This window comes from Cnephaeus nilssonii, assembly GCF_951640355.1.
Source record: "Cnephaeus nilssonii genome assembly, chromosome: 10".
Lineage (NCBI taxonomy): Eukaryota > Metazoa > Chordata > Mammalia > Chiroptera > Vespertilionidae > Cnephaeus > Cnephaeus nilssonii.
In genome coordinates, this window is record NC_137081.1 from 648,589 (window position 1) to 675,485 (window position 26,897).

General features: G+C 47.1%; 1 protein-coding gene across 1 annotated transcript in view; it reads left to right on the top strand.

Moving 5' to 3' along the window:
- ZNF804A (zinc finger protein 804A) overlaps positions 1–18,552 on the top strand; it is a gene marked incomplete at both ends in the record, with an annotated part of 112,412 nt that extends 93,860 nt beyond the window's left edge. Inside the window, 3 exons of the mRNA XM_079782933.1 lie at positions 4,791–4,934; positions 14,402–14,532; positions 15,339–18,552. Coding sequence (XP_079639059.1) covers positions 4,791–4,934; positions 14,402–14,532; positions 15,339–18,552 — 3,489 coding nt within the window. The remainder of the gene's footprint in view (positions 1–4,790; positions 4,935–14,401; positions 14,533–15,338) is intronic.
- Positions 18,553–26,897: the final 8,345 nt, after the last annotated feature.

The following is a 26,897-nucleotide window of genomic DNA, read 5'->3' on the forward strand; positions in this document are numbered from 1 at the left end:
AGTCACTGATCGGCTGCCTCCTGCATGCCCCACACTGGGGATCAAGCCCACAACCCGGGCCTGTGCCCTGACTGGGAATCGAACTGTGACCTCCTAGTTCATGGGTCAACACTCAACCACTGAGCCACACTGGCCGGGCTCACTCTATATTTTGATATAAAAAGGTTAAAATAATTTGGGGCACAGATCAGTGCAATAAAAGCTAACATCCTAGCAGTGATTTGTTGAGAGAGAGAGAGAGAGAGAGAGAGAGAGAGAGAGAGAGAGAAGGATGAAAGGTTTCTAAGGAAGGTTTAGTTTCTAAATGTCATAAATTGGAAAAACGGAGACGTTGGGAAGAACACAGTGTCGTCGTTCTCAGTCCGCGTGTACCTGTGCGCTCTCCATGTATGAGCGCCACCCCTTCACGTGTCAAAGGCTCCAGGCCGCGCGCCGGGCACAGGTCCTCCTCACGGGGCAGCAGGCACACTCTCTGCCTCCCTCCCACCCTCTCTGCCCTCAGCTCAGTGTGGCTTCTCCGTAGCCTTTGTGTAGCCTTCTGTCAACACTACTGACAATGGCATCTTCCTGCCTGGCCGGTGTGGCTCAGGGGCTGAGCGTGGACCTATGAACCAGGAGGTCAGGGTTCAGTTCCCCCTCAAGGCACAGGCCCGGGTTGCGGGCTGGATCCCCAGTGTGGGGCGTGCAGGAGGCAGCTAGCTGATCAATGATTCTCTCTCATCATTGATGTTTCTATCCCTCTCCCTCTCCCTCTTCCTTCCTCTCTGCTATCAATAAAAAATATTTAAAAAATAAATAAATGGCAACTTCCTGAAATATGCAGGCTGACCAACAATCATACATTTAAATTAAAAGGCAGGTTTGAATGTTTTGCATTATCAGTCTCCTGTATTTAAATTTTAATTAAGTTTATATTTTAACAAAAAAATGCGTTATTTTTAAACTTTTAATTGCTTTTAAAATCTGTGCGTGTTTGTTTTCTCTGTGTGAGTTCTTTCAGGCCACCATCGGCTCCTCTGGCAGAGACACTGTCAGGGTTGGGGGGTGCTCAGACCGAGCCCCCCAAAGTCAGACTCACTATACCGGGCGTAAGCCCTCAGGGCAGTAACCTTAGCCCTTCCCGTCTTGCTTTCATCGTCTGTCAAATTGTAAACGGGCCATCAATGGGTCTGGGCTGCCTGTCAATCAAGCAGAGACAGGATTGAATCCTTAGGAGCGTTTATTCCAATCCTGCGGGCAGCATGGGCGAGCAGCAGGTCATCCACAGAGATCTGCTCTGCCTCCCCCCATACGCCAGCTGCTGATATCGGGTGGAAGAATGAAGATTACATGGGGAAGTAGGCAAAAGGGAATGCCCACTGGGCCGTTCACAGGTAATGGGGGCTGGGGATTTGCAAAGGCCTGTGGGTATGAAAAGGCTGGGGGTCTTCGAAGGGCTGGCAGCGCTGGTTTCTGCAACAGGGTTGTTCATCTTTCCATGATCATAGGCAGCTTCCATGGGGAGGATGGGCCGCCTTCCCAGGTGAGCTCCCAGGTCCCTCGTGCACCTCCCAGCCAGGTGAGCGTGTGCCTTCTTTAACCAGAACAAAGCAGTCACGGCTAACAGAGCAGGATGAGCATTTCTCACCATTCTGTTGGTCCCCAACCTTGTATTCCTGCCCTGTCACCAGGAGGCTGACCATGTTCGGCGAGGACGGTGGTGTCAGGGCTGAGATGGCTGAGGGCAGGGCTCCTTGGCGGCCTCGGCACACGTGAATGCTCCCTCCTTCCGTGGTGTCTGCTCCACCCCAATTCTGGTCCTACATTTTTCAAGTTAAAATGTTTCTCTTTGCAAAATATCCCTTTTCTTTTGGGTACTTGGAACCTATGATTATTTCCCAATGGGCCTCCCTGCTGGGCTCACCACGTCAGATGCACAGCCCAGCAGGCCCATTGGAGTGGAAGACAAAGCCCAGCAGGCCCACTGGAGTGGAAGACAAAGCAGAATTAGCCCCTGGCAGCGCCTGCTGGCCCCGGGGGAGGGAGCGGTCTCCGTACAGTGTTGCTCCTACGTGGAAGCTGGGGCTGCACTTTCATCTTTGCGGGTTCCCGGGAACCCCTGCGAGGGGACACCTACCGTGTCAGGCTTGCCTCTTTGAGAAAGTATTTTCTAAAAAAGGTAAAAGTTTTAAGGACTATTATTTTACTTTATTTTCTTCTCAGCAAGACAGTTCCATTTTGTAGCCAGGAAATAAAAAAAGAAAGTCAGAAATGTATGACTTTAGGAAGTAGTAGAACTCCTCTAAAGTTAGTCAGGAATCCATCTTTTCCTCTCATACATATAAATTACATTCTGAGGTGCTCATCTTGTCGCCCCTTGTCCACACGACCATCCTGTTGAGGGATGGATCTTTTAGTAAATGTGCAACACTTCTTAGGTGCACCCTCCCCAGAGCGCAGTAATACGAAATATACGTATTTCTCATCTAATTCGAAGCACCAGTGTGGCCTCCCGCTAGCCCTTAATGAACTTCCTCTCGGACCCTTTCATTCCAAGTCGCTGAGGGTCAACGGGCGCCTTTGTTGAAGCGGCCTGACATGCTTCAGGGAGGCGAATATTTTTGAAGGATGTACTTTGCCTAAGAACATAGGTTTGCTTTATTCAAAGATCGCACGCTTTTGTACAAAATAGAAGAAAACAATTATTGCTTCTCTGGAGGGATGTCAACATTAGGAAGGAAAATAAACTCGCACCCCGAAAAGCAACAACCAAATATTTAAAGAGAGGAAATAGCTTGACTTAAAGTATAATTAATGGGGGAAATCAACTAGTTTGCAAAGAAACTGCTCTTCAAGAGAATATTGTTTGGAGAAGTAATCAGCTTTGAACCCAAATGTGTTGCTGTTATTACTTACATTGATGGGAATTTTATCTCTGCTTTGCACATGTTAGCCATGAAATCATGGTACTAATTTTTGTTTCATTTAAATTGGCTAATCCACAAAAATAATACTTTAAAGATTTTATAAAATTCAATAAGCAGTTTACATGTATGTGAGTTATTTTCATATTTTTTAAGCTAACATTTTTAACGTATTGGGGAAGTCATCAAAAAATAGAGTCACCACAAATCTGCCAAAAAATGGTAAATTAATTCTTGAAATTGATATAATTATGTAACAATTGGAGTGGTTTTGCATTTTATCACCTCTTGCTATGCAGTTGATAAAACTAATAAAATATAACAATGATTATTGTTTTTAAAAGTGAGAAAGTGGGCAGTGTATGTATAGATTATGGCAGATATATTTATCCGGTAATACAAGGTCTACTACAAGGTACACAAACAGATGATGTGAAATTATGATATAGGCTGTGGACCCAAACACTTAGTACAATAATGTAAGGCAAGAATTTGCCATTCACTGAATTACAGTTAGTATACCGCTTTTAAATTTTGTAGAAGTGATTTACCTATTTTTAATATATTTTTATTGATTTCAGGGAGGAAGGAAGAGGGAGAGAGAGATAGAAACATCAATGATGAGAGAGAATCATAGATTGGCTGCCTCCTGCACGCCCCCTGCTGGGGATCGAGCCCCCAACCCTGGCCTGTGCCCTGACTGGGAATCAAACCCTAACCTCCTGGTTCATAGGTCGACGCTCAGCCACGCCGAGCGGGCTTGTAGAAATAATTTAAACATTCAAACTGTGTGGCCGCCCCAGTCTCTCTATTCGGTGAAAAGGACAATTGCCATGGCCACAAAGAGGAGTGTGCCGTTGAACCTCCGCGTTCCATTCCCCCGCGCGTGTTCGAGAGCAGCCTGTCAGGCTGGGGGATATGTTGTTTGGGACTTTAAAGGAATTGAGTCGGAGATGATCTGTAAATTAGAAGTTCAATACAGTCTGTGGTAGGGATTGACGTTTAGGTCTCCATAGCAGCACTTCAGTGAAAGACTTGGACAGGGTTTCCAGGTGTGTAACATGTACTCATGTCTGGCAACGTTAGCGTTTGAGGAGGCATGTCACAGCAAGCACATTTAGATTTAGGAAACCCTAAAAGCCACGGTCAACATTGTGCTGTTTTGGGGCTTGTAAATGAACGCGGATGATAACTGGCTGCATTTTCCATCGTTCCCGGGGCTTGGTTATAGAGCCCTCTTTATTTGTGATGAACGCATTCTGCTTAGACAGTTTAATCCTCTCCAGTTTAGGTAAAGAACTGGCAGAAAAGAATCTGACTTCTGGGAGACTAGAGAATATTTGAACGTTCACCCTAGATTGACTGAGTCGGGGTGAACAGATTAGTGAAATGAAATCTAGCTGTGATGGGTATGTTCCTCTATGGATATTTAAGGACACAAATAAACACAAATAAAGAAACTTGAATGTTGATGTAATCCATATGGGCTTGATAAAAAAAAACACACACATTTTAGATTTGTTCAGAATTTAGTTAGATGTTTTCTGTTACCTGACTGTTGAATCAACATAGCTCTCTAATTGTCACTTGTTTCTATGCTATCATAGCATGGCGACGTGTTCGAGCAGGGCTTCCATTTCTCTCTGTGGTTTATTTTTCTTCTCGGTATTCCTTCTGTTCTTCCCTTCCCTTACTTTGGCCGCTTCTGTTAACCTTTCACTGTCTTTAACTCATAATTCCTTCTCATCAGGTTGGTTGGTGTTGGCTGCCTTGTGCTGGTTGCCTGTGAAGTTATGTTTCTTACTCTTCTCAGCTAGTTGGCAGCCATCAGAAGGAAATAAACTCGGGGGAGAGCTGACCGTTCCTCCTTGGAACTGTGTTTTCCAGGATTATGCGGAGAAGGAGAACGCCATCGCCAAAGCGCTGGGGGACCTGAAGGCCAACTTCTACTGTGAGCTCTGCGACAAGCAGTACCACAAGCACCCGGAGTTCGACAACCACATCAATTCCTACGACCACGCGCACAAGCAGGTGAGGGAGGGCCGGGGCTGCTGCTGGGCTTTCCTCTGACAGTCTGAATCCTGGGCACTCTGCGAACAGGACATTTCCTCTGACAGTCTGAATCCTGGGCACTCTGTGAACAGGACATTTCCTCTGACAGTCTGAATCCTGGGCACTCTGTGAACAGGACATTTCCTCTGACAGTCTGAATCCTGGGCACTCCGCGAACAGGACATTTCCTCTGACAGTCTGAATCCTGGGCACTCTGCGAACAGGACATTTTTTATTTACTTTCCTTTGTTATACGATTTTTAGAGACAGTCTGGGATGATAATTTAATGACATAGTAAAAGACTTAAAAAAAGCGCCAAATGTGAAGTCTGAAATAGACAGTTATTACAGAGATACCATTCAGTTGCCTTTTAGTGATTGGCAGTATTTTCAAAACTTACATTCTGCAGCTTGGGATCTGTTAAATATATTCAAATGTATAAATGTTTAAATATTTTAATCGGCTAATGATATTTATCAAATATAAATGAATTTACTTCTAGTTCTTTATATAAAGCATTTACTATAAATCATGAAAAAAAATGAGATGCTAAAAATAACCAGGGTGATTGGTTAAATAAGTACTTAATGGGTGCCTAATTTAGTTTATTTTGATGTTGTTTTATTTCCCTATCAATTGTAAATCCAAGTTGGATTTTTTTCAATGCTCTGCATGAGTTTAAAAGTGCGACAAGGTCAGCAGTTAAGTTACTGATGCAGATTGCGTTTTCCATCCCCTTTATGTTTATTAGTGCTCCTATGCAGGCCAGCGCCCTGGTGCACTGCTGCCTAGCAGTCTCAATTATCACCCGTTAAGGATCTGTTCCTTTATAGCCATCACTCACCAGTATCACCCGTGAATGTCAGTTTAGTGTTGATGAGCATAAGTAAGAAGAGGGGGGAGAAATGATCACCTAAGTGCTTATGAACCCGATGTATATATTTTCTGTGGTTCCTTTCATTCTCTCATCTCAACAGCTGTGCTCAGGCAGGCCGTGCAGGGACAGAGTTAGCTTCCTTCGTAGGCATCGCTGGTTGAGCACATGAAGGGCTGGCCTGGCCTTTCTCCTTCCTGGTAGTAGTTCCGTGGCACACCAGTTGAAGGGAATGTTTTGGTGGAAATAACACTCCTTGTCTTCCTTAAAAAGGCATGCATATGCATACATTATTGCTTGATTTGAACATTAAAATGCATCAGGAAATAGTACTGATTTCATTCTGCATTCCCTGGCATTTGCTTTATGAGATGATTCTGGAATGTTGTTCCCAATGAGGTTGATACATCTGAGAAAATTGTTCCTCCTCCTAAAAACCTAAGATATTTTATTACACACATGTTTCACCGTGTAAACTGGGTATCTGGAAATGTGTGTGCCTTGGTGTGCGTGTTTGGAGAATACCTTACCAGCTATTGCTACCCTCCGCTTCATTCAGCTGTAGGTGCCACAAGATCACACTCGCTGAGGTGATCACAGGACCTTTCCCGTTCCGTTTTTAGTGAAGTTGGGGTACTGTAGACTGTCCAGAGGTGAGCTGGGGGCATCAGGCAGGATCTAGGCTATGAATCTGAAGTCCAGAAGCTCACTTTAAATTAAATAAAATTTATATGTTTTTTATTGATTTCATATAGAAAGGGAGAGAGAGAAACATCAATGATGAGAGAATCATTGACTAGCTGCCTCCTGCACGCCCCACACTGGGAATTGAGCCCACAACCCAGGCAGGTGCCTTGACCAGAGTAGAACCAGAACTGTGACCTCCTGGTTCATGGGTCAACGCTTACCACTTAGCATCACAGGCTGGGCCAGAAGGTCACTTTTGATAACGCCCAGGGGCATTGGACCCTAGAGGGAGACACACCATCTAAATCACCGGAGACGATGCTGTGGTAGCTGGAAATACTTAAAATTGCACACTTAACACGTCCATTTTGAAGCTGTGTAAATGTGCATTTGTATGTGTGTTTGAGTGCATTTGAGTACCTGGGGCTGCTCCATCATGAGCATCTGCTATGGCAGAAGTGGTGTGTGTGTGTGTGTGTGTGTGTGTGTGTGTGTTTCAGTATTATTTTCTATTGGTTTTAGGTGCACAGCTCCGTGACTAACAAGCATGTAGTTACATAGTGTTCCCCTCGCTGTTCCCCGTGCCCCACTGGCCGGTCCGTGGTCACCGCAATATGAGAGACCGTGCTCCCTGTGCTGCACCTCACACCCCCGGGCTATTCGGTCCCTGCCAGTCGGCACGTCTCACTCCCTTCACCCCTGTCACTGCCCCAGCCCCACGCCGCCCTGGAACCACCGTCTGCTCTCCTCTCCCTATCTTTCAGCTCCGCCTTCCCGGGGCGCCGGGTCTGCATCACGAACGAGGGTTTGGACAGGTGACTTGTATTGGCCTCACTGGATCTCAGATTCACGAATTCCAGTTCAGCAAGTGTCATCACAGTTAGGGCCTGTGTGCTCACCCATGACGAATCAACTTGAATTTAATTTTCAGTTCCGTATGTTCTAAGTGCTGCTCTCATATAAAATGATTAGACAGAATTGCCCGGCTGACATGGCTCAGTGGTTGAGCGTCGACCTGTGAACTAGGAGGTCACAGTTCGATTCCCAGTCAGGGCACAGGCCCGGGTTGCAGGCTCGATCCCCAGTGGAGGACGTGCAGGAGGCAGCCGATCAGTGACTCTCTCTCATCATTGATGTTTCTATCCCTCTCTCCCTCTCCCTTCCTCCTTTCTCTCTGAGATCAATAAAAATACATTTGTTAAAAAAAAAAAAAAGAATTGTAACCTCGGAGTCTGGTGCAGCCCACAGCAGACGTGTATGTCTCCAGTTAGACTAGAGGCCAGGAAAGGAGGTGGAGATCCAGAGGGTCATGAGGTGGCTCCTCATTGCCATCTGATGACGTACGCATTCACCACAGAAGTACATTTCTTCTGATGCCAGAATAATTCTTAAAGAAACATACCAGTAATGAAAAATGGAAAAATACCATATAGTGGAAACTAAAAGTACAATTCTTCTGATTTACCTGGCAAAAAGAAATATCACTGATATTTTGTGTATCTTCTAGCATTTTTTTCTATAGATACAGATACATTTGATAATACATCGATGGATGTGTTTTGTGGCATTTATTGCTATAGATGGTGATATAATTGATGATGTAAAATTATTAGCATGCTATTTTTTAAATTACTATAATATTACAATATTTCTCATATTTTACAACTGTTAGCATTATTGGTCACAGCCACATTAGTATATCCTTACGAAACTGAATCATAATTCTTAACTGTTCTTCCTTTCCTGGCCACTCAGGTGGTTTTTGTATTTTTTAAAAATACAAGTGTCCATGTTCTTATACTGGAGCTCGCATGGCTTCCCCTGTACTCCCAGAGATCGTGTTGAGATTTCTGTGAGCAAATGTGTGAAGTCTTCTATCGCGTGAGAAAGTTCATCACCGCCCTCCTGTGCCGATTCACTCCGAGGTGCATTCCTGGCCCTGACAACGCACGAGGGGCTCTGACTCAGCACTGAGGAAGATGAACCGAGTGGCCGAGAAGTCCGTTCTAGACATAACAGACTGCAGATACGTTCCTGTTCGAACTAGCATGAGATTTCTGTCCACAAAGAGAAACTCGCGTTAATGGAATTTAAAGAAGGAGCGGTCTCGGGGAGAGAGAGTGTTCGGATCTGATATGCATTAAGAGATTAGATTCCTTTAAAGCTGCCAGGAGAGAAGTCCGAGGGCTGCACATCCGCGATGGTAATGGGAAAAGAAACGTAGAGAGAGCCCTCCACTAGTTCACTCAGCATAATAGCATTGATTAAATAATGGCTAGAAGGAAATTACACAGTAAGTGTGATCCATTCACTCGCATACCTTAACCTCCTCTGAAGGAATACGTTTGCTGACATTCTAAAGCACTCGCTGAATGCTGTCTTCCAAGAAGGCTAAATTGATTCGGGAAATAGAGTTGGTGATTGAGTTGTAATTCTTTGAGGATATTACTTCTCTGCAAGATAGAAAGCATACTTAGATTTTTTTTCAAAAGCCATTGAAAATAGTTCTTGATAGAAGCAACTCTTGGGAATTCAAGGGAAATTTTAAGCCTGTGGAAACAGTAATAGTGGGTAATATATTAACTTACTAAGAAGCATATAACTAGAAACGGAGGTATTGGAACCATTCAAAAGAATAATGAATTTACTTGTAGTAGGAAAAACACTTAACAAGGCCATTCTTATTGCTCTAATCATATTTTATTCAGTACCGACCAAATCCATCCCAGAAGATGGCAATAGAAACATTGAACTAAAAATGTGAAATTAGTAGGAACTTAGGGATCATCAGAGACTTCGAAGGAGGAGAAAGTGGTCTAAGACTATGAAGTGAATCATCCAGTCCCACATCTCCTAAGTGGGTCTATAAGTTAAGATTATAGTCAGTGCCAGTAAGGGAAAACTCAAGTACAGCTGGCTTATGTTTTATTGTTTTCTCCCAAGTGACCTAGGTAGTCAGTCCTAGGATGAAGCAAGTGTCACTGTTATACTAGAGCTTCCATCGCTTTCCCTGAACTGCCAGGGATCGTACTGAGATTTCTGTTCGCAGTTTTGTGAAGTCTTCTATTGCATAGGAAAGTTCGTCACGCCCTCCTGTGCCGATGTGACAAGCATCCATGGGCCCTCACAGTGCAGGAGGCGCTTCTGTGCAGGAGCCCAGTCTATCTACATAAAAGGCTAATAGGCAAATTATCCCCTGGGGAATACCCGGAGTTGGATCGCTCGCTATGACACGTGCTGACCACCAGGGGGCGGCGCGGAACGAAGGAAGGTCGGAAGGCCCCAGTAGGCCCGGATCGCTGGCCAGGCCTAGGGACCCTCCCTGTGCACGAATTTCTGCACGGGTCTCTAGTTGATGCTATAAGGGGTTTTGTTTTCCTCTGTTACCCTTCACATCCAGGCCTTCTCGGTCAGACAGCAGCCTCGCAGGTGAAAGCTGGCTGCTGCCCACCTAGGTCTCACCATTGCACATCGGTAGGAAACAAACCTGGTTAAAGAAACAGCAAGGGGATTTCTCTTCTGAGACTTGACTTTTTTATTTTTTTAGGGATATCCGCCTCAGCAATATTGGCTTATAATTCAGCTAGTGAAAACGGTCACATGGCCACTCTTACTTACAAAGGAGGCTGAGGTCTTTATTATTTTAGTGAGTACCTTTCTCTCCCCGGATATTCGAATTCTGTTAATGAAGTAGAGGGGTGTGTGCAGGGAAGGCAATTGGCAGTGTTCACACACGTCACAGCCAGACCGCCCACCCTTGGGTCAGCGCAGTCGGTGCGTGCGGGACACCCTGACGACGGGTAAGGCATGCCATCTGCACGCTTCTGGATTGCGGTTTTGACAGAAGCATCGCGTGGAGGGAAGGCAAGTCTGTATCCAGAGTTGATGTCCATTCCTGGAGGAACAGAACGCTGCCCTTTTCAGGAAGGAAGCTGCCCAGTGCCATCGCCTGCCTCCGGGCGACTGGCAGACGCCCTCGCTAACGGTGCCGGGTGGGGCTGGGGTGTCTCTGCTGCCGGCACATGGCACTCAGCGGGTCGCCCCTGGTGAGTGAAGGTCCGTGTTGCTGAGACCGTGAGGAAGGGCCCAGCCTGTTCTACCACTCGCGTGTGACTCAGGACACGTCTCTGTAATGTCCTTGGCTTCAGCTTTGTCTTCTCTAAAGAAGGAAATAATGTTAGCTGTGGCTGCTCATGTGTTACTCTTTCAATAAAAGTAATGTATATAATATTGCTTAATAAATTTTATTGAACATCAGTTCTAAATAATTACAGATGGCTAATATGTATATAAAATATTCCATCTTGTTAAACACATGAATTATAGGCAAAGTATTCATTATACATCACTTACTTTGTTAACATATTTTTATTGGTTGATTTCAGAGAGGAAGGGAGAAGGAGTGAGTGATAGAAACATCAGTGATGAGAGACAATCATTGATCGGCTGCCTCCTGCACGTCCCACACTGAGGATTGAGCGTACAACCCGGGCATGGGCCCTGACCGGGAATGGAACTGTGACCTCCTGGTTCATAGGTTGATGCTCAACCACTGAACCACACTGGTCAGGGGATACATCACTTACTGACTATCAATTAAATATAGTAACAGTGATGCTACCCAACATTGGATATGATATCCTAAACAATAAAAGCCTAATATGCTAAGCATCCGACCAATTGACCATTCGACCAGTCGCTGTGTCGCACACTGACCACCAGGGGGAAGATGCTCTGACCGGTAGGTTAGCTTGCTGCTGGGGTCTGGCTGATCGGGACTGGGCGAGACAGGCCATACTGCCCTGGAGCCCTCCCGCAGTCCCTCCCTGGCCCCAATTGTGCACCGGTGGGGTCTCTTGGTCTGGCCTGTGCCCTCTCACCATCTAGGACCCCTTGGGGATGTCAGAGAGCCAGATTCGGCCCGATCCCTGCAGGCCAGGCCAAGGGACCTCTAGTATACTCATATACTGCTGGGAAGAGTTTAAAATAGTGTAAAGTTATAAACAGCATTTTGGAAAACCTAAAAATGTGCATGTGTGTAACTTTTATTCCAATAGTTCTGTTTGTAGGAACCACCTACCTTTTGGATATAAATAGATGTACAAAACATAGGCATAAGAATGTTTGTGAAATTCTGGTTTGCAGTTGTAAAGCAATGTACTTTACCTAAAAGTTTAAGTACAAACTAATGAGTTATCGAAATGAGTCAGTGCCTCTCTCCCTGTCTCTCTCTCCCTCTTCTTATGCTGATTAAACCTTTGCGAGGCTAATCTACAGGCAGGGTCATCATAACTTTCCGACACCGTGGACTTCCTGAGACCATGTTTGAGGTGGAGGACCTGTGTTGCCCTGTGGCATTTGGTGCTCTAAAGATCAGTAGACGGAAGTCAGCGGGAAAGTGGAGTGGGCCTTCTGAGATGGCATCATGACCAGAGGTTATTGATTCTTTAGGTTTTTCCTTTCTCTACATGCAGAGCTATTGAATGATATGCCAGTGTGCATTATAATGTGATTTGTGATGCAGTAGCTAGACCACATCCTCCTACTAACTCCTTTCAACATTCTAATTTTCTAATTCTTGCTGACTGCCATTCTGACTTGACATTTATCACTAAGGATTTCTTCTGAGTGGTTCTCAATAAATGGTTGCGGAAGCTTTAGAAATAGCGTTGACATTTCCACGAAGCCTCGCAGCTATTATCTTGTATATTTATTTGTGTGGAACTTAAGTTTTCTTTCCGTTTGGCACTCTCTAAAGAATTTACTTGGTTTCTACTATTTACTTTTCAAAATTACTCTCCCAGATATAAAATATGATGTAGGACTTCATTTTTGCTGCAGAAAAAATACAAGAAAGGATACAAAGACTGATAAATGCTAGCCTAAAACTAACCAATGTGTTTGGACAGGCCTAAACTCTCAATTGCTGGATATTCCCTGAATACGAGGCAAGCTTGTTCACTTTATCAGGAAGGCTGTCGCTGAGATGAGGGAATTGTGTGTACAGAGAGGAAGACTGCTATCAACAGAACACTTTGTTTTTAAATAATTATTTTAAAATAATTTTTAAATAATTATACACATCTTATAGAAACCCCATCAATTAAATCTTAAAGTTTTCGCCAAAACCAGTTTGGCTCAGAGGATAGAGCATCGTCCTGCGGACTGAAGGGTCCCAGGTTCGATTCCGGTCAAGGGCATGTACCTTGGTTGCCGGCACATCCCCAGTAGGGGGTGTGCAGGAGGCGGCTGATCAATGTTTCTCTCTCACCGATGTTTCTAGCTCTCTATCCCGCTCCCTTCCTCTCTGTAAAAAAAAATCAATAAAATATATTTTTTTAAAAATAAAAATAAATCTTAAAGTTTACTTGAAGCTTAAGCTATGATACTATGCAGGTGGAATTAAGCAGATACAATTCAGGATTCCCAGGAGTCTAATATTATTTCATTAGTATTACTTTAATTTTTGAGGGAGGAAAATTCCTAATTTGAAGGATCTAAAAGGATTCACATATAAACCAACAAATATTTATTAAGCCATCATTTTATACACCAAGCATTGGCCTAAGCCTTGGCACACATCAGCGTATATGTATAAGGCGTTTATTAAAACTTTGTTCCATCACTTCCGAATGTGATTAGTATATGTTTTATTCTCTTAGAGCCTTACTCTAAGGCTCACAATTGGATAACAACGTGAGCTTCATGAGGAGGAGATACAGTACCTTCATCATTTTTAGTAACGGTACACGCGACTGGGAAAGACGGTAGTGCGACATTCGGGACATGGATCGCTTTGGTGTCTCTGAAATACGGCCACATGCTGTTTATTGATTCTGTTCCAGTTGGCATACTCCTTCTCTAGCCTTAAACCCCCAAAATGAGCCCATTAATACAGATGAGAAATACACCTAGTGTAAAAAGAGTTTACACAAAACACTACTAATTGTATTCTCATATCTAGAAGTATTTGGGGAATATACCTAAAATTTGAGAGGAGGGATTGTTTTAAATGCCCTTAGTAAAGGCCATTTGTCTTATGGACTAATGTAAGGCATTTACTCTTCTTAGAACATATGAAAACTACCAGATGCCTATGTTATGTATAACTGAGGTTCACGAGCTAATTTTGTTTGAAAATTAGGGGTTTGCAGGATTCCCACCGCGTGTCTGAATCAGGCAGAGAAACCTTGGCAGGAAACGGTCAAGGAGCAGCAATGCAAGTGAAGCATCCGTCTGATATAAAAACTGCTGTTTGACATTTTAGCGCTGCTCTTTGGCTTCTGTAAATGCTTGCTTGCTTAAATAATAAGGAAAATAAGACTACTCCCACTTCAGAGAGACCATTAAACCTTCCCCAGACAGAGTTATCAGTGCTGGCACCAGGCCAGGCCTTTGGTTGAGGTCTCAAAGCCCCAGTACATAGGGGCTCTTTAAGAACTTGCAAAGGGGGCCGGAAACACCCCATATTTGGGAGACAAAGAAGGTAAAACATATAAATAGGGAAAGTTCCTCCATGTTGAGGCCCGGAATTTGAGAGACATTTTCCTCTGGGCCCGTGCGTAATAATAATAATAAATGTAACTCCATCTCTCTAAGCGTTGCTTGGTTCTTCTCCGGTTTTCTGTAACACAAGTTTTCAATTCCTCTCACCTCCGGCTTAGGTAGATCTTTTCATATGAGGTAATAATATGTTTTGGCATTTTCTCAAGCCAAAAGGGTGAGGAAATATTATGTTTGAAGTGGGTTGTCACAAATGTTGTGTTTTCCTTAAACGAGGTTAAACAAAGTGACGTATTGGGAAAGTTCAACAATAAAAACACTAGCACCTTGAACATTGCCGTAGACCCACACACTATTCATCTTCCCCTGCTTTTTCAACAGAGACTCAAAGAACTGAAACAAAGGGAATTTGCCCGAAATGTGGCCTCTAAATGCAGGAAGGATGAGAGGAAGCAGGCGAAGGCCCTCCAGCGCCTCCACAGGCTGGCCGAGCTGAGGAAGGAAGGCGCGCGGTGAGTGTGCAGGAGAGGTGGCCTCTTCTTTAATGGAATGACAAAGAAGGGGAGAGGGACATAGACATTAGGGAGACATTTATTTATTCTGTATCAGAATGAGACTCAGGTTTCCATGGTTCCCTCAGGGTTCAATGACCAGGTAATTCTCATAAGTTGTGGGAAGTCACAGCACAGGGAAAGAAAGGCCTTTTTTGCCCGGCCGGCCAGCATGGCTCAGTGGTTGAGCGTCGAATTATGAACCAGGAGGTCTCGCTTCCATTCCTGGTCAGGGCACATTCCAGGCTGCAGGTTCGATCCCCAGTAGGGGGCATGCAGGAGGCAGCCAATCAATGATTGTCTCTCATCCCTGATGTTTCTCTCTCTCTCCCCCTCTCCCTTCCTCTCTGAAATCAATAAAAATATATGATGGAGGGTTTTTCTTTAATTCCCTTCCTAATCTCCATATAGTATTACTGATGTTAAATATTTGTGAGTTAAAAGTAATTTTATTTTAGAAAATTCTACAGTACTTCGCAATGTCACTGAAGAGATGACAGGGGTACACAATCTTGGTCAAGAGCACTGGCTGAGAGCACGCGGCTACCCCGCCTTTGCTGTAAACAGCTGTACAACCAGCTTCCTGCCCGCACCACCATGGTCGCCCACACGGTGACCCAGGCAGCCGCCTGAACCACGGGGCGGTCATTCCTGCAGAGATTCAGGGCGCTGGGGAAATGTCACATACACGTTTCCCAGGGGGATGTGCTTGAGCATTTTCCCGAACACGCCCCCTCTAATGTGGTCACGTCTGCTACCTTTTGTAGTGCTCCCGGGAGTGGTCCCATGTTCAAGTCCACGACGGTGACTGTGGGAGAAACTCGCCAGGGCATCTCGCAGGGACGTGTTGTGGATTCGGTGCCCCGCCGGGAGGATGTCAGGTGCGGTTTGATTCCCGGTGAAGAGCACGCGTGTGTGGAGACGGCCGGAGCTGCAGACCCGGAAAGTGCCCATCCTTGTGCGAACACTCGTCAGCTGGGCGAGCAAGCCCAGGGCGCTCACAGACACAAGACCGGCTTTTCCTTCGCGTTTCCCAAGAAAGCCTCCGTGCGCCTGGAGTGCTCGGCCGCAGCCTTCTCTGAGGGCAGCGACGACGCCTCCCTGGCCCGAGGGCTGAGCAGGAGACGGCGGTTCGTCCCCGGTCCTGGTCACCTTCAGCTGCCTTCGCCGACAGACGAGCTCTGGAGTCCCGAGGAGAAGGCCAGCTCTGTCCGTCCGCCCGAGGGGATGTGCAGCTGCAATGAAACGGCTCCGACGCAGGAGAAGAAAGAAGCTGCTTGTGCAAAAGACCCGTTTTCATTGCCTTCCTCTTGCCAGTTTCAACTCCCTTTGTCTCCGGAGGCAGGTAACTGTCAAAATCCGGTGGCATCGGCAGATCCAGCACGCCCGGAAGAGGCTGTGGGGAATGAAGACACGTCAGAGAGCTGTGCCGATTCCGAGTCGCTGGGAAGTAGGGGCGCGGCTCTCAGCGGGGCTGCTGACGGCCCGGCTTTGCCAGCCACCCCAGCGGAACGGGCGAAGGACGGTGATGCACCCACCATCGAGGCTGAGACGGAACCCCAGGGTCCAGAGAGGTCGGCCCCTTCCATCTCTGAGGAGGATGCTGTAACTTCACGTCAAACTCCAGATTTCTCTAGAAGACCCTGCGAGCCGTTCGTTCCCGTGCTCAACAAAGACGGGTCCACTGTCCTGCAGTGGCCATCGGAAATGCTAGTCTACACAGCTGCTCAGCCACCGGTTTCCTACAGCTGCAACCCGCTCTGTTTTGACTTTAAGTCCACGAAAGTCAGCAACCATCTAGAGAAAAACAGGCCGCCCTCCAGTGGCCTTTGTTCCCAGCAGAAGGGGGCAGCCGTCTGCCAGAGGCAGGTTTGGGCGGTCCAGGGCGGCGCCGTCACAGGCCCCACGGATGATGATGACGGTGGGGGAAGCAGAAACGAGTCCGCCCCCGTCCCTCCTCTTTCCGCTGAAGAGTCTCTCTCCAGTAGTTGTGATGCTGGAAAAAATGAGACTGTAGATCAGAGGTATAAACATAGTTCCTGTAGGAGCAGAAAAACGAAAAGGTACCATTTTGTTCAAAAACAAGTAAAACGGAATACTCACGAGGAAGGAGGCCACAAAACGAGGTTGAAAGATCCGCATGAACACCGGTTCCATAAAAGTCGGAGAAAGAAGAGACGAAGGAAGTTATGTCAGCACCATCGGGGGGAGCACGCCAAGGAACCGGTAACCCCCTTCAGGATGGAGATGGGGAACAGCTGCACTGACACAACGAGGAAGCACCCGCTGGAAACGGTTTCAGAAAAGCGGGATTTAGCTGTAGAGCCACTACCGGACGCACATCAACTCCCTGATCAAGAGCCCACCTCAGCATCTCTGTTCTTGCGTGAAAATAGAGAAACAGAAACGTGTAAAACGTGGAACGCTGAATACAGTCACAATGACGCTATCAGTTCTCAAAGTCACTGTACAGAGAACTCGACGGTTTTAAATGGACAGTCCAGTCCCACAGCGATGCATTCTGGGGAACGTAGTTTAACACACGCCAGGACATCCTGCAGTTGCAAAGCCGCAGTGCCCAGCGGTGGTCAGGGTCACGGGTGCGTCTTTCTTCCCAAGGGCACGGACTGCGTGCCCCCGAATCAGGCCCTCAAGCGGGGCTATCATTCTCTCGTCAGCGAACCCGAAAGATGTCATCGAAAACGAAGACCACACTCCTCTTCGCACTCTTCGGATGAAAGTCTAAACCCGCCGCATGCTTTACGGGGAGGGTTTGGGGCGCCTCCCCGACCGCCTGCGCCCTTCACGCCTAGAAGGAGACGGAGGAGGAAAAGGGGCCGGTTTCGCCCCAGACCTGGAGCCCGGGAGCTCAGGGAGCCTGCAGACCATCCCGGGAAAGCAGCTGCCCCCGTAGGCCCCCCGGGCGGGTCGATGAGCGCAGACAAAAAAGAGGACCTAAGCCCACAAGACATGGCAAAAGTCGACAGGAACTCGGAGCAAACAGACCCAGTAAAAGCCACGCCGACGTCCCGCCCCAGCAGCCCCCTGCCTTCTGGAAGCGACGGGGGAGCTGAGCGTTGGGTCACTGAGGCCACCTCTGGCCCGAGGCCCGAGGTTCCCGCTGAGCCCACCTCTGTCTCCGCAGCTGGTGCCCCAGCAGAGGAAGCCGTGGCCGGCAGCCTGCTGGGGCGCCAGGACAGAAGCCCGACCCCTCGTATCAGGGAAAAGCAGGTGCCTCCCAAGGTGCCTCCTGTGGACCAGACCTTCCAGCAGCCCCCGCCCAAGTCGCTCCTCGGCCACTACGAGCTGGCCGAGGCCCTCCCCCCGGGGAAGGCGGCCACGGCCGAGGCCTCCCCTGAGTGGCTGCGTCTCCCGTCAGGAATTCTTCACGCTCACCCACCCCCATCGCTGCCCTTCAAAGAAGCACAGGTCAGCGGCCACGCCTTGGTCACCACGGAGCAAATCCTGGCTCCGCTGGCTCTGCCCGAACAGGCCCTGCTGATCCCAATAGAAACCCCTGACAAATGCAAAGCTCTCCCCTGCGAGGTCTACCAGCACATCCTCCAGCCGGGCCTGCTGGCCCACAAGGTCAAGCTGGCCTTCCCCGCCGCTGCCCTGGCCCCGCCCAGCGTGCCTCTGCAGCCGCCCTTACGCTCTACCTCTGTCACCACCATCCACCACACCGTCCTGCACCACCAGACGGGGACCTGGAAAGTGCTCCAGCCGCACCAACGGTTCCTGTCCCAGGTCCCCCCGCTCACCGGGACATCCTTACCTCAAACTCCCATCTCCAGAGGACCCCTGGGCGCCAGGCTCTGTCCCGGGAACCCGCCCACGTTAGTCGCGCCTCCTCCGATGCCCATCATTCCAGCCTCAGTCCTTCATCCCAGCCCCTTGGCCTTCCCCACTCTGCCCCACGCCCTCTTCCCCTCCCTGCTCGCCCCCCACCCCGCAGTCATCCCGCTCCAGCCCCTCTTCTAGTCACACCGTCAAAGGGAAAGAAATCAATGAAAACGGTGGCTGTGTGAGTGGGTGCTCACCCAACGGGGTGATCGCCCCTTGAAAGGTGAGAAGCCAGCCACACCATGCCTCGCTGATAGGAACGCAGCTACTGTAAGTCTGAGGATGCAAATGAATTCCTAGTTTCTGATATAGAATATTAGTATCAAGGCACTGAATCGTTTCAAAATCAACACAATATATGCTGTATATTAAGTCGATGTCTTAAGAGTATGTATAATGTACATAAAATATATTTATAGGACTGTAATGTATGTTGTAAAGTATGCTCTTTTTTTTTTTTTTAATCTTTGTGTATTTGCACCTACTTAATGTTTAGACAGAGCTGATGGCACTATGTTTTGTACCATGTTCCTTGAAACTGTAAATTCGGTGAAAAATATATCTTGCAATAAATTTTTGTTAAATATTTAAGTAAAACAAACTTTGGTTTTCAGTTGGCTTTACCGTTTAGGGAATGTACAGTGACAGATGGTTTCAGGCTTATACGATTTCTTCTATCAGTAGACATCTCTGACCCTCAGAGTTCCACAAAGTATCTCCAGAGTTCTATCAGTACTTCAACTTCAACATCCTCTTTGTAGCGGATCCATCTGCTTTCCTGTTTGTTCTAATGCTGTTATACTCAGAGTTTTCTAAATTTCCTGAACAACTGGCTCTCTAGACAACAAACTATGGAAATTCATGTGAAAATAATGTTGTGTCTGGAGATGGAGTTAACTCAACCTATGCAAAGTACATAGTATTCCAGAACTGTAAAACTAGTAGACAAATAGTAAGTTCTTATAACATTTTTGTATGTTATATTCTCAAATTCGGTATATTTATTTTCCACCGTTGCAGGAAATATACCTATGTAAGGGTTTAGTGTGGCTTAAGGAATAGAGTTAATTCAGAAGTCACTCTCCATTCTGTGACATCTGGGGAAGAATGACCTCCACAGAGTCTGTATCGAGCTAGACCCTTCATTGAGGATCTGGAGGCGGGAAGGAGCGTCAATAAACAGTGTTTACTTCTGCAAGGCTTGCTGGTGGTCATGTGTGTGTCCTCTCTCCAAATCGCTGGAACAGTCGCGAAGTCTTCGCCACGCCCTTCCAGATCCCCTGTTTTTCTAGTGACCCCTGCACTGGGTTCACGAAGGGCTCTGTGTGTCCTGAGGATGGTTGTTACTTAATAGGGAACACCACCCTTTTGCCCAGACTTTCTCCACGTGCACCTGCCCCGTCCTTGCCCCTTGGGCAGACCGAGTCGGCCTGCCTGGTAGCGTGGGTTCGCCTCCCCGTGTGCGTAACCTCACAGTTCTCTCTCTAAAGGTTGCTCTTTCTTGCCATTTTATTATTATTCTATCAAATAGGTTGAATTTGCATTCCCCGATGCCCGCTCTCCACCCACTGCACTGTAGGCCGCATCTCGCATTCTTGTTTCTACTTCCCCCTCTGCTGGCTGCCCGGCTGAGCCACTGTTGGGAGGGCAGGTTGTCACCGGGATGCTGTCCACAAACCGTTTACTTCCTCTCACAGATGACCTTAGACCAAGGCTCAGGCTCACTGCTGCCATCCGCTGAGGCTCACGGTCTCGCTGAGAGACGGAGGTGACAGCTCCTCCATGTCATGGGGCGTTGAGCAGCACGGGATCTCGCCTACCACCTTGCCGCCTGCAGTGTGCCCCCCGCCTGGCCTGGCTGCCTCGTATGAGACAGGGCGCAGGTCTCCTGCACACACAGCCGTCATCGCTCACCGGCCGAACGCCAGGCCAGGCCCGGTTATGGATGCAGAGCATCTTGCAGACGAGCACCTGCCTGCGCTCCGCCCTCAGGGACATGAGCTGTAGGATCTACTTGAGCCCTGAAGCTCCCGGTAGAAAATGGAGAGTTTTTCAATCATTTAAATCTTACTTTTAATAATAACCACATTCTTTTTATTAATGACATTTTTGTGGTAATATTTTGGTTATATGTGTATATGAATTGTACTAATATTTTTACTTAGAATTCTGATTTTAACTGCTGCATTTTAATATTTTATTAAATTGTTAGAGTGCCTCCTAACATTTTTATGGAATATATTTTCTATATATTCATTGCCTTCACTCTACTTAGAATATTATATTGTACTAGTAGCTCGCTGCCGCTTGCCTCAGCTGGCCGCCCCACCCACCACCGCTCATAGCTCTCCTCCCCACCCTCCTGTAGCTCTCCACCACTTACAGCTCACTGCCCCACCCTCCTGCTCATCGGTCCTTATGCATCACAGAGTGATGACCATTTGCATATTACCTCTTTATCATATAGGATATTTTAGATTTTTTTTAAAAATAGATCTCATTTCAGTTGAATTAATCATACGTGTTTAGTGTTATTATCTTCCATATCACATTTGTATTGATTATGTCTAAGACTATTTTAATTCCTTCACATAATAGTAATTTTATTTTACTCTTCATATATTTATGAATAATATAGGCAGGAAGCATAAGATATTTGGGGTGTGCTCACATACTAAAGAAAGGAGTTTTTACGACAGAACTTCTCCAAGTAGGTTCTCCTGTTCTCGTCACTCTTCAGTTCCCATCACCAAGGTTCTCCTGTTCTCGTCACTCTTCAGTTCCCGTCACCAAGAACTGTGCCCAGAGCTGAATTCCCATCAGGCCCTTCGAAAGCCAGGTCTCGGTGAGTGAGAAGCAGGTTTTTGTGGCTCACGGATGACAGCCCAGGTCCCTGCCTCACTGGCCTCACTCCACACGGGGCTTCCACCTGAAACCCCCTCCACGCACAGGCTCCTGGGTCACCTGCTTGGCCCACCGTCTCCTCCAGCAGGAGACGAGGCTCAGGTTCCCTCTGAGCTGCTGTCCCCAGGACACTGTGCTCTGGAAATGGCCTGTGGTCGCCCTTTGTTCTGCCCGATGGACCCAGGCTCTTCCTATTGCCCAGCCTTGCTAGTGATCGCCCCCTAACTGCCCTCCCCGCCTACCTGATCGCCCCCCTAACTGCCCTCCCCTGCCTGCCTGATCGCCCCCTAACTGCCCTCCCCTACCTGCCTGATCGCCCCCTAACTGCCCTCCCCTGCCTGCCTGATCGCCCCCTAACTGCCCTCCCCTGCCTGCCTGATCGCCCCCTAACTGCCCTCCCCTGCCTGCCTGATCGCCCCCTAACTGCCCTCCCCTGCCTGCCTGATCGCCCCCCTAACTGCCCTCCCCTGCCTGCCTGATCGCCCCCCTAACTGCCCTCCCCTGCCTGCCTGATCGCCCCCTAGTGGACGCTGTGTCTGACCCTCTGAGTCGTGCTCATCAAAGTTCACCTCTGCGCTTGAGGTCATAGGTCAGTCCCAAATGTGTATTGACTTATGTTACACGTGACCCCCTTTTTAACAAATTCCCATCCGGTCTCGGGTTTGAACCTGCCCAGTTATAACATGGTAAACTCAAGGAGAGTGCATTTTAAAAAATCTAACATTTCAGCTGCCTTAATTTTTTATCCCAGATTACATTTCCCACACACTTCTCAAAATAACGAAGTTTCAAATGAATGCTTTGAGTTTCAACTAATCTGCTTACTGCTTTAAACTTATTTCTTTTAACCGAAATGATTGTGTAAGTGGCTATTACTTTAACTTATGTATATTGGCAGGGAATTCATCTTCCTATTAAAATGATAAGCCTAAAACTGTCATGGGTTATATTGAACGGCTTCCGTCCCCACAGCAGTTGGACTGAAACAAAAGTGAGAGCCATGCAGTGTCCTACTGACGTGAGAAGCCTGCTTTCCCTCCTAAATGCACTGTCCGGACTGACCTCTGAGCAGCCGCACCATCCTCAGGGGCGTGAAGCAGGAGGGAGCACTTTAAATGCCTTTAGACATGAGAGATTTTCATTGCACTTGACACACCCGAGAGCTGCTGGTGTGCTGGCCTACCTGCTCAGCGAACATAGAAGGCTACTTTATTATCCTTTCCAATCGCTGAACAAAGATGGACTTGTAAGATTGAGACTCGGAATGCCTCTCGAGGACTCATAAGATGCACATCATTCTCTCAGGTAGACAGTCTCTGCCCAGACCTGCCAGCCTGGGAAACTCTGCTGAAAGGCGTCTGCACACCCAGCATTGCGGAGTGCAGCAGCTGTAACCCTCACTGGTCACACCCTCTGTGCAGCACCGGCCTGGGCGTTTGGACTGGAAGGCCAGTTTACTAGCCGTAAGGGTGTGTTTTAAAATAGCCATGAATACCGAGTGGCCTGCAAATGTATACTAATAAAAGGGTAATATGCTTATTAGACCGGACATCTTCCAGACATCCTTCTGGACAAAGCCACGGTAGCAGGGGCCAAGGCAGAGGTGGTTAGGGGCGATCAGGCCGGCAGGGGAGAGCAGTTAGAGGGCGATCAGGCCAGCAGGGGAGGGCAGCTAGGGGGCGATCAGGCCGGCAGGGGTGGGCTGTTAGGGGGCAATCAGGCCAGCAAGGGAGGGCAGTTAGGGGGCGATCAGGCCGGCAGGGGAGGACAGTTAGGGGGTGATCAGGCTAGCAGGGGAGGGCAGTTAGAGGGCGATCAGGCAGGCAGGGGAGGGCTGTTAGGGGGCGATCAGGCCAGCAGGGGAGGGCAGTTAGGGGGCGATCAGGCAAGGGAGGGCAGTTAGGGGGCAATCAAGTTGGCAGAGGAGGGCTGTTAGGGGGCACTAAGGGAGGCAGGGGAGGGCTGTTAGGGGGCAATCAGGCCAGCAGGGGAGCAGTTAGGGGCATCAGGCCAGCAAGCAGAGGCGGTTAGGGGTGATCAGGCAGTCAGGCAGGCAGGTGAGCAGTTAGGAGCCAGCAGTCCAGGATTGCAAGAGGGATGTCTGATTGGGTCTAAACCGGCAGTCAGACATCCCCCGAGAGGTCCCAGATTGGAGAGGGTGCAGGCTAGGCTGTGGGACCCTCCCCAGGCACGAATTTCGTGCACCGGGCCTCTAGTGGACTATAAAAGGGAATATAGATGGACGATAAACATAAAGCTCTCTCTACATGAAAAATTAATACTTTATCATCCCATCCACAGATTTAAATTGAACCCACCTATAAAGCTGGGAGCTTGGGGGTTAGGGAGGGAAAGTGGATTATTATTTTTTTTAATCTCTCGAGTGGTTCCTTGGGAGTGTGGACGCTGCTCCACGTGCTGAAAGCTTTCTCCTCCCTCCAGGATCACTGAGCTGCAGACTCATGGGCCTTGTCCCTTTGACTATGAGTCTCTCTCTCTGTAGACTCAACCCAGAGGCTAATGGGACAGGCCACACTGCCCTGGGCACCCTGTCCCACCATGCTTTGCAGGAGGAGCACCTGTACCTTTATGAATGGAAGGGTCGGGGCATTGAGAGGATAGGAGGAGTACAGAGGGACAGTGTGCATGTCAGCGTCAGGCCCTGAATACAGAGGACCGCCCTTGGCAATGACTCAGCTATTCCCAGGGAGCCCATGTGCTGGCTCCTACCCAGGCTCTCCTGCCTTCAGGTGGGCCACCGACCCCCACGGTCCCTTCAAATCTCCATCCTAGTTTGAGATACTGACTGCCGTTCCCGCCTCAGCACACACGACATGTTCTCCGACGGGGGCCGGGCAGTGAGGATTGGCACCGGGGAGGGCACTGGCAGACTGACCACTCTTCCTGGTCACGGCTCCAGTTCCACAGGAACTCCGGGCTCAGGCATTGGCATTCCAAGGCTATGAGACGTGTTTGGTCTTTCTCTCTGGAGAGAAATACACTCACACACACCCCGCCCTGGAACTGCCGGAGGGTCCCTGCCTGGAATTCCTAGATGCTGTTCCCTTCACAGGACACCACCATAGTCCAGAGGTGAACGGAACAGAGTCTAAGACGAGGAAAACTATTAGCTGCTTGGGAGCAATTGACAGCAAGTGGATCTTAGGGGAGAGAGAGAGCCCATAGGCGAGACTGAGATACAAGCTCCTCGAGAGATGAGAGAGGGAAGTGGGGTACGGGGGCTCCAGAGAGAGAAAGAGAGTGTGCACACGGGGAATGAAGGGCAGGTTACAGTTAGGGTTAGGGTTAGGATTAGGTTTAGGGTAAGGGAGGGAAAGTGGTTAGGGTTAGGAATTAGGGTTAGGGGTAGGAATTAGGGTTAGGTTTAGAGTTAAGATTAGAGTTAGGGTTAAGAATTAGGGTTAAATTTAGGATTAAGGGTTAGGGTTAGGAATTAGGATTAGGGTTAGGAATTAGGGGTAGAGTTAAGAATTAGGGTTAGGTTTAGTGTTAAGATTAGAGTTAGGGTTAAGAATTAGGGTTAAATTTAGGATTAAGGGTTAGGGTTAGGAATTAGGGTTATGGTTAGGGTTAAGAATTAGGGTTAAAGTTAGGGTTAGGGTTAAGAATTAGGTTTAAGGTGAGAGTTAGGGGTAGGAATTTGCATTAGGGTTAAGTTTATGAATTTGGGTTAGGATTAGGGTTAGGAATTTGGGATCAAAATAGGGTTAAAGTTAGGGTTAGGGTTAGGGTTAGGATTAAGAATTAGGTTTAAGGTTAGAGTTAGGGTTAGAAATTTGTGTTAGGGTTAAGTTTATGAATTTGGGTTAGGATTAGGGTTAGGGTTAGGGTTAGGAATTTGGGTTAGGGTTAGGGTTAGGGTTGAATTAGGGTTACAGTTAGGAATTAGAGTTAGGGTTAGGGTTAGGAATTAGGGTTAGGGTTCAGGTTAAAAACTAGGCTTAGCCTTAGGGTTAGTGTTAAGAATTAGGGTTAGGGTTAGGAATTAGGGTTAGGGTTAAGAATTAGGGTTAGGGTTAAGAATTAAGGTTAGGGTTACGGTTAGGAATTAGGGTTAGAGTTAAGAATTAGGGTTATGGTTAGAGTTAGGAATTAAGGTTCGGGTTAGGGTTAAGAATTAATGTTAGGGCTAGGGTTAAGAATTATGTTTAGTGTTTGGGTTAAGAATTAGGGTTAGGGTTAGGTTTAGGAATTATGGTTAGGGTTAGGGTTAAAAATTAGGCTTAGCATTAGGGTTAGGATTAAGATATTTAGAGTTAGGGTTAGGAATTAAGGTTATGGTTAATAATTAGGGTTAGGGTTAGGAATTAGGGTTAGGGTTAGTGTTAAGAATTAGGGTTAGGGTTAGTGTAGGGTTAGGAATTAGGGTTATGGTTAGGATTAAGAATTAAGGTTAGGGTTAAGAATTAGGGTTAGGGTTACAGTTAGGAATTAGAGTTAGGGTTAGGGTTAGGGTTAAGAATAGGGGTTAGGGTTAGGAATTAGTGTTAGGGTTAAGGATTAGGTTTAAGGTTAGGGTTAAGAATTAGTTTTAGGGTTAGGTTTAGGAATTAGGGTTAGGGTTAGCGTTAGGGTTAAGAATTTGGGTTAGGGTTAGGGTTAAAAAATAGGCTTAGCATTAGGGTTAGGATAAAGATATTTAGGGTTCGGTTAGGAATTAGGGTTATGATTAATAATTAGGGTTAGGGTTAGGAATTAGGTTTAGGGTTAGTGTTAAGAATTAGGGTTAGGGTTAGTGTAGGGTTAGGAATTAGGGTTATGGTTAGGATTAAGAATTAAGGTTGGGGTTTAGAATTAGGGTTAGGGTTACAGTTAGGAATTAGAGTTAGGGTTAGGGTTAGGGTTAAGAATAGGGGTTAGGTTTAGGAATTAGGGTTAAGGATTAGGTTTAAGGTTAGGGTTAAGAATTAGTTTTAGGGTTAGGTTTAGGAATTAGGGTTAGGGTTAGCGTTAGGGTTAAGAATTTGGGTTAGGGTTAGGATTAAGAATTAGGCTTAGCATTAAGGTTAGGGTTAAGAAATAGCATTAGGAATTAGGGTTACAGTTAAGTATTTGAGTTAGGAATAGGAATTAGGGTTTGGGTTAGTGTTAAGAATTAGGGTTAGCATTAGGGTTAAGAATTAGGGTTAGGGTTAGGGTTAGGAATTATGGTTAGGGTTATCCTTAAGAATTAGGGTTAGTGTTAAAGATTAGGGTTAGGGTTAAAGTTAAGAATTTGGCCGAAACCAGTTTGGCTCAGTGGATAGAACGTCAGCCTGCGCACTGAAAGGTCCCAGGTTCGATTCTGGTCAAGGGTTGCGGTCACATCCCCGGTGGGGGGTGTGCAGGAGGCAGCTGATCGATGTTTCTCTCTCATCGATGTTTCTAACTCTCTCTCCCTCTCCCTTCCTCTCTGTAAAAAATCAATAAAATATATTTTTTTAAAAAAGAATTTGGCTTAGGGTTAGGGTTAAGAATTAAGGTTAGGGTTAATAAATAGCATTAGGGTTAGAGTTAAGAATTAGGCTTAGGGTCAGGGTTAAGATTTAAGGTTAGTTTTAAGACTTAGGGTTAGGCCT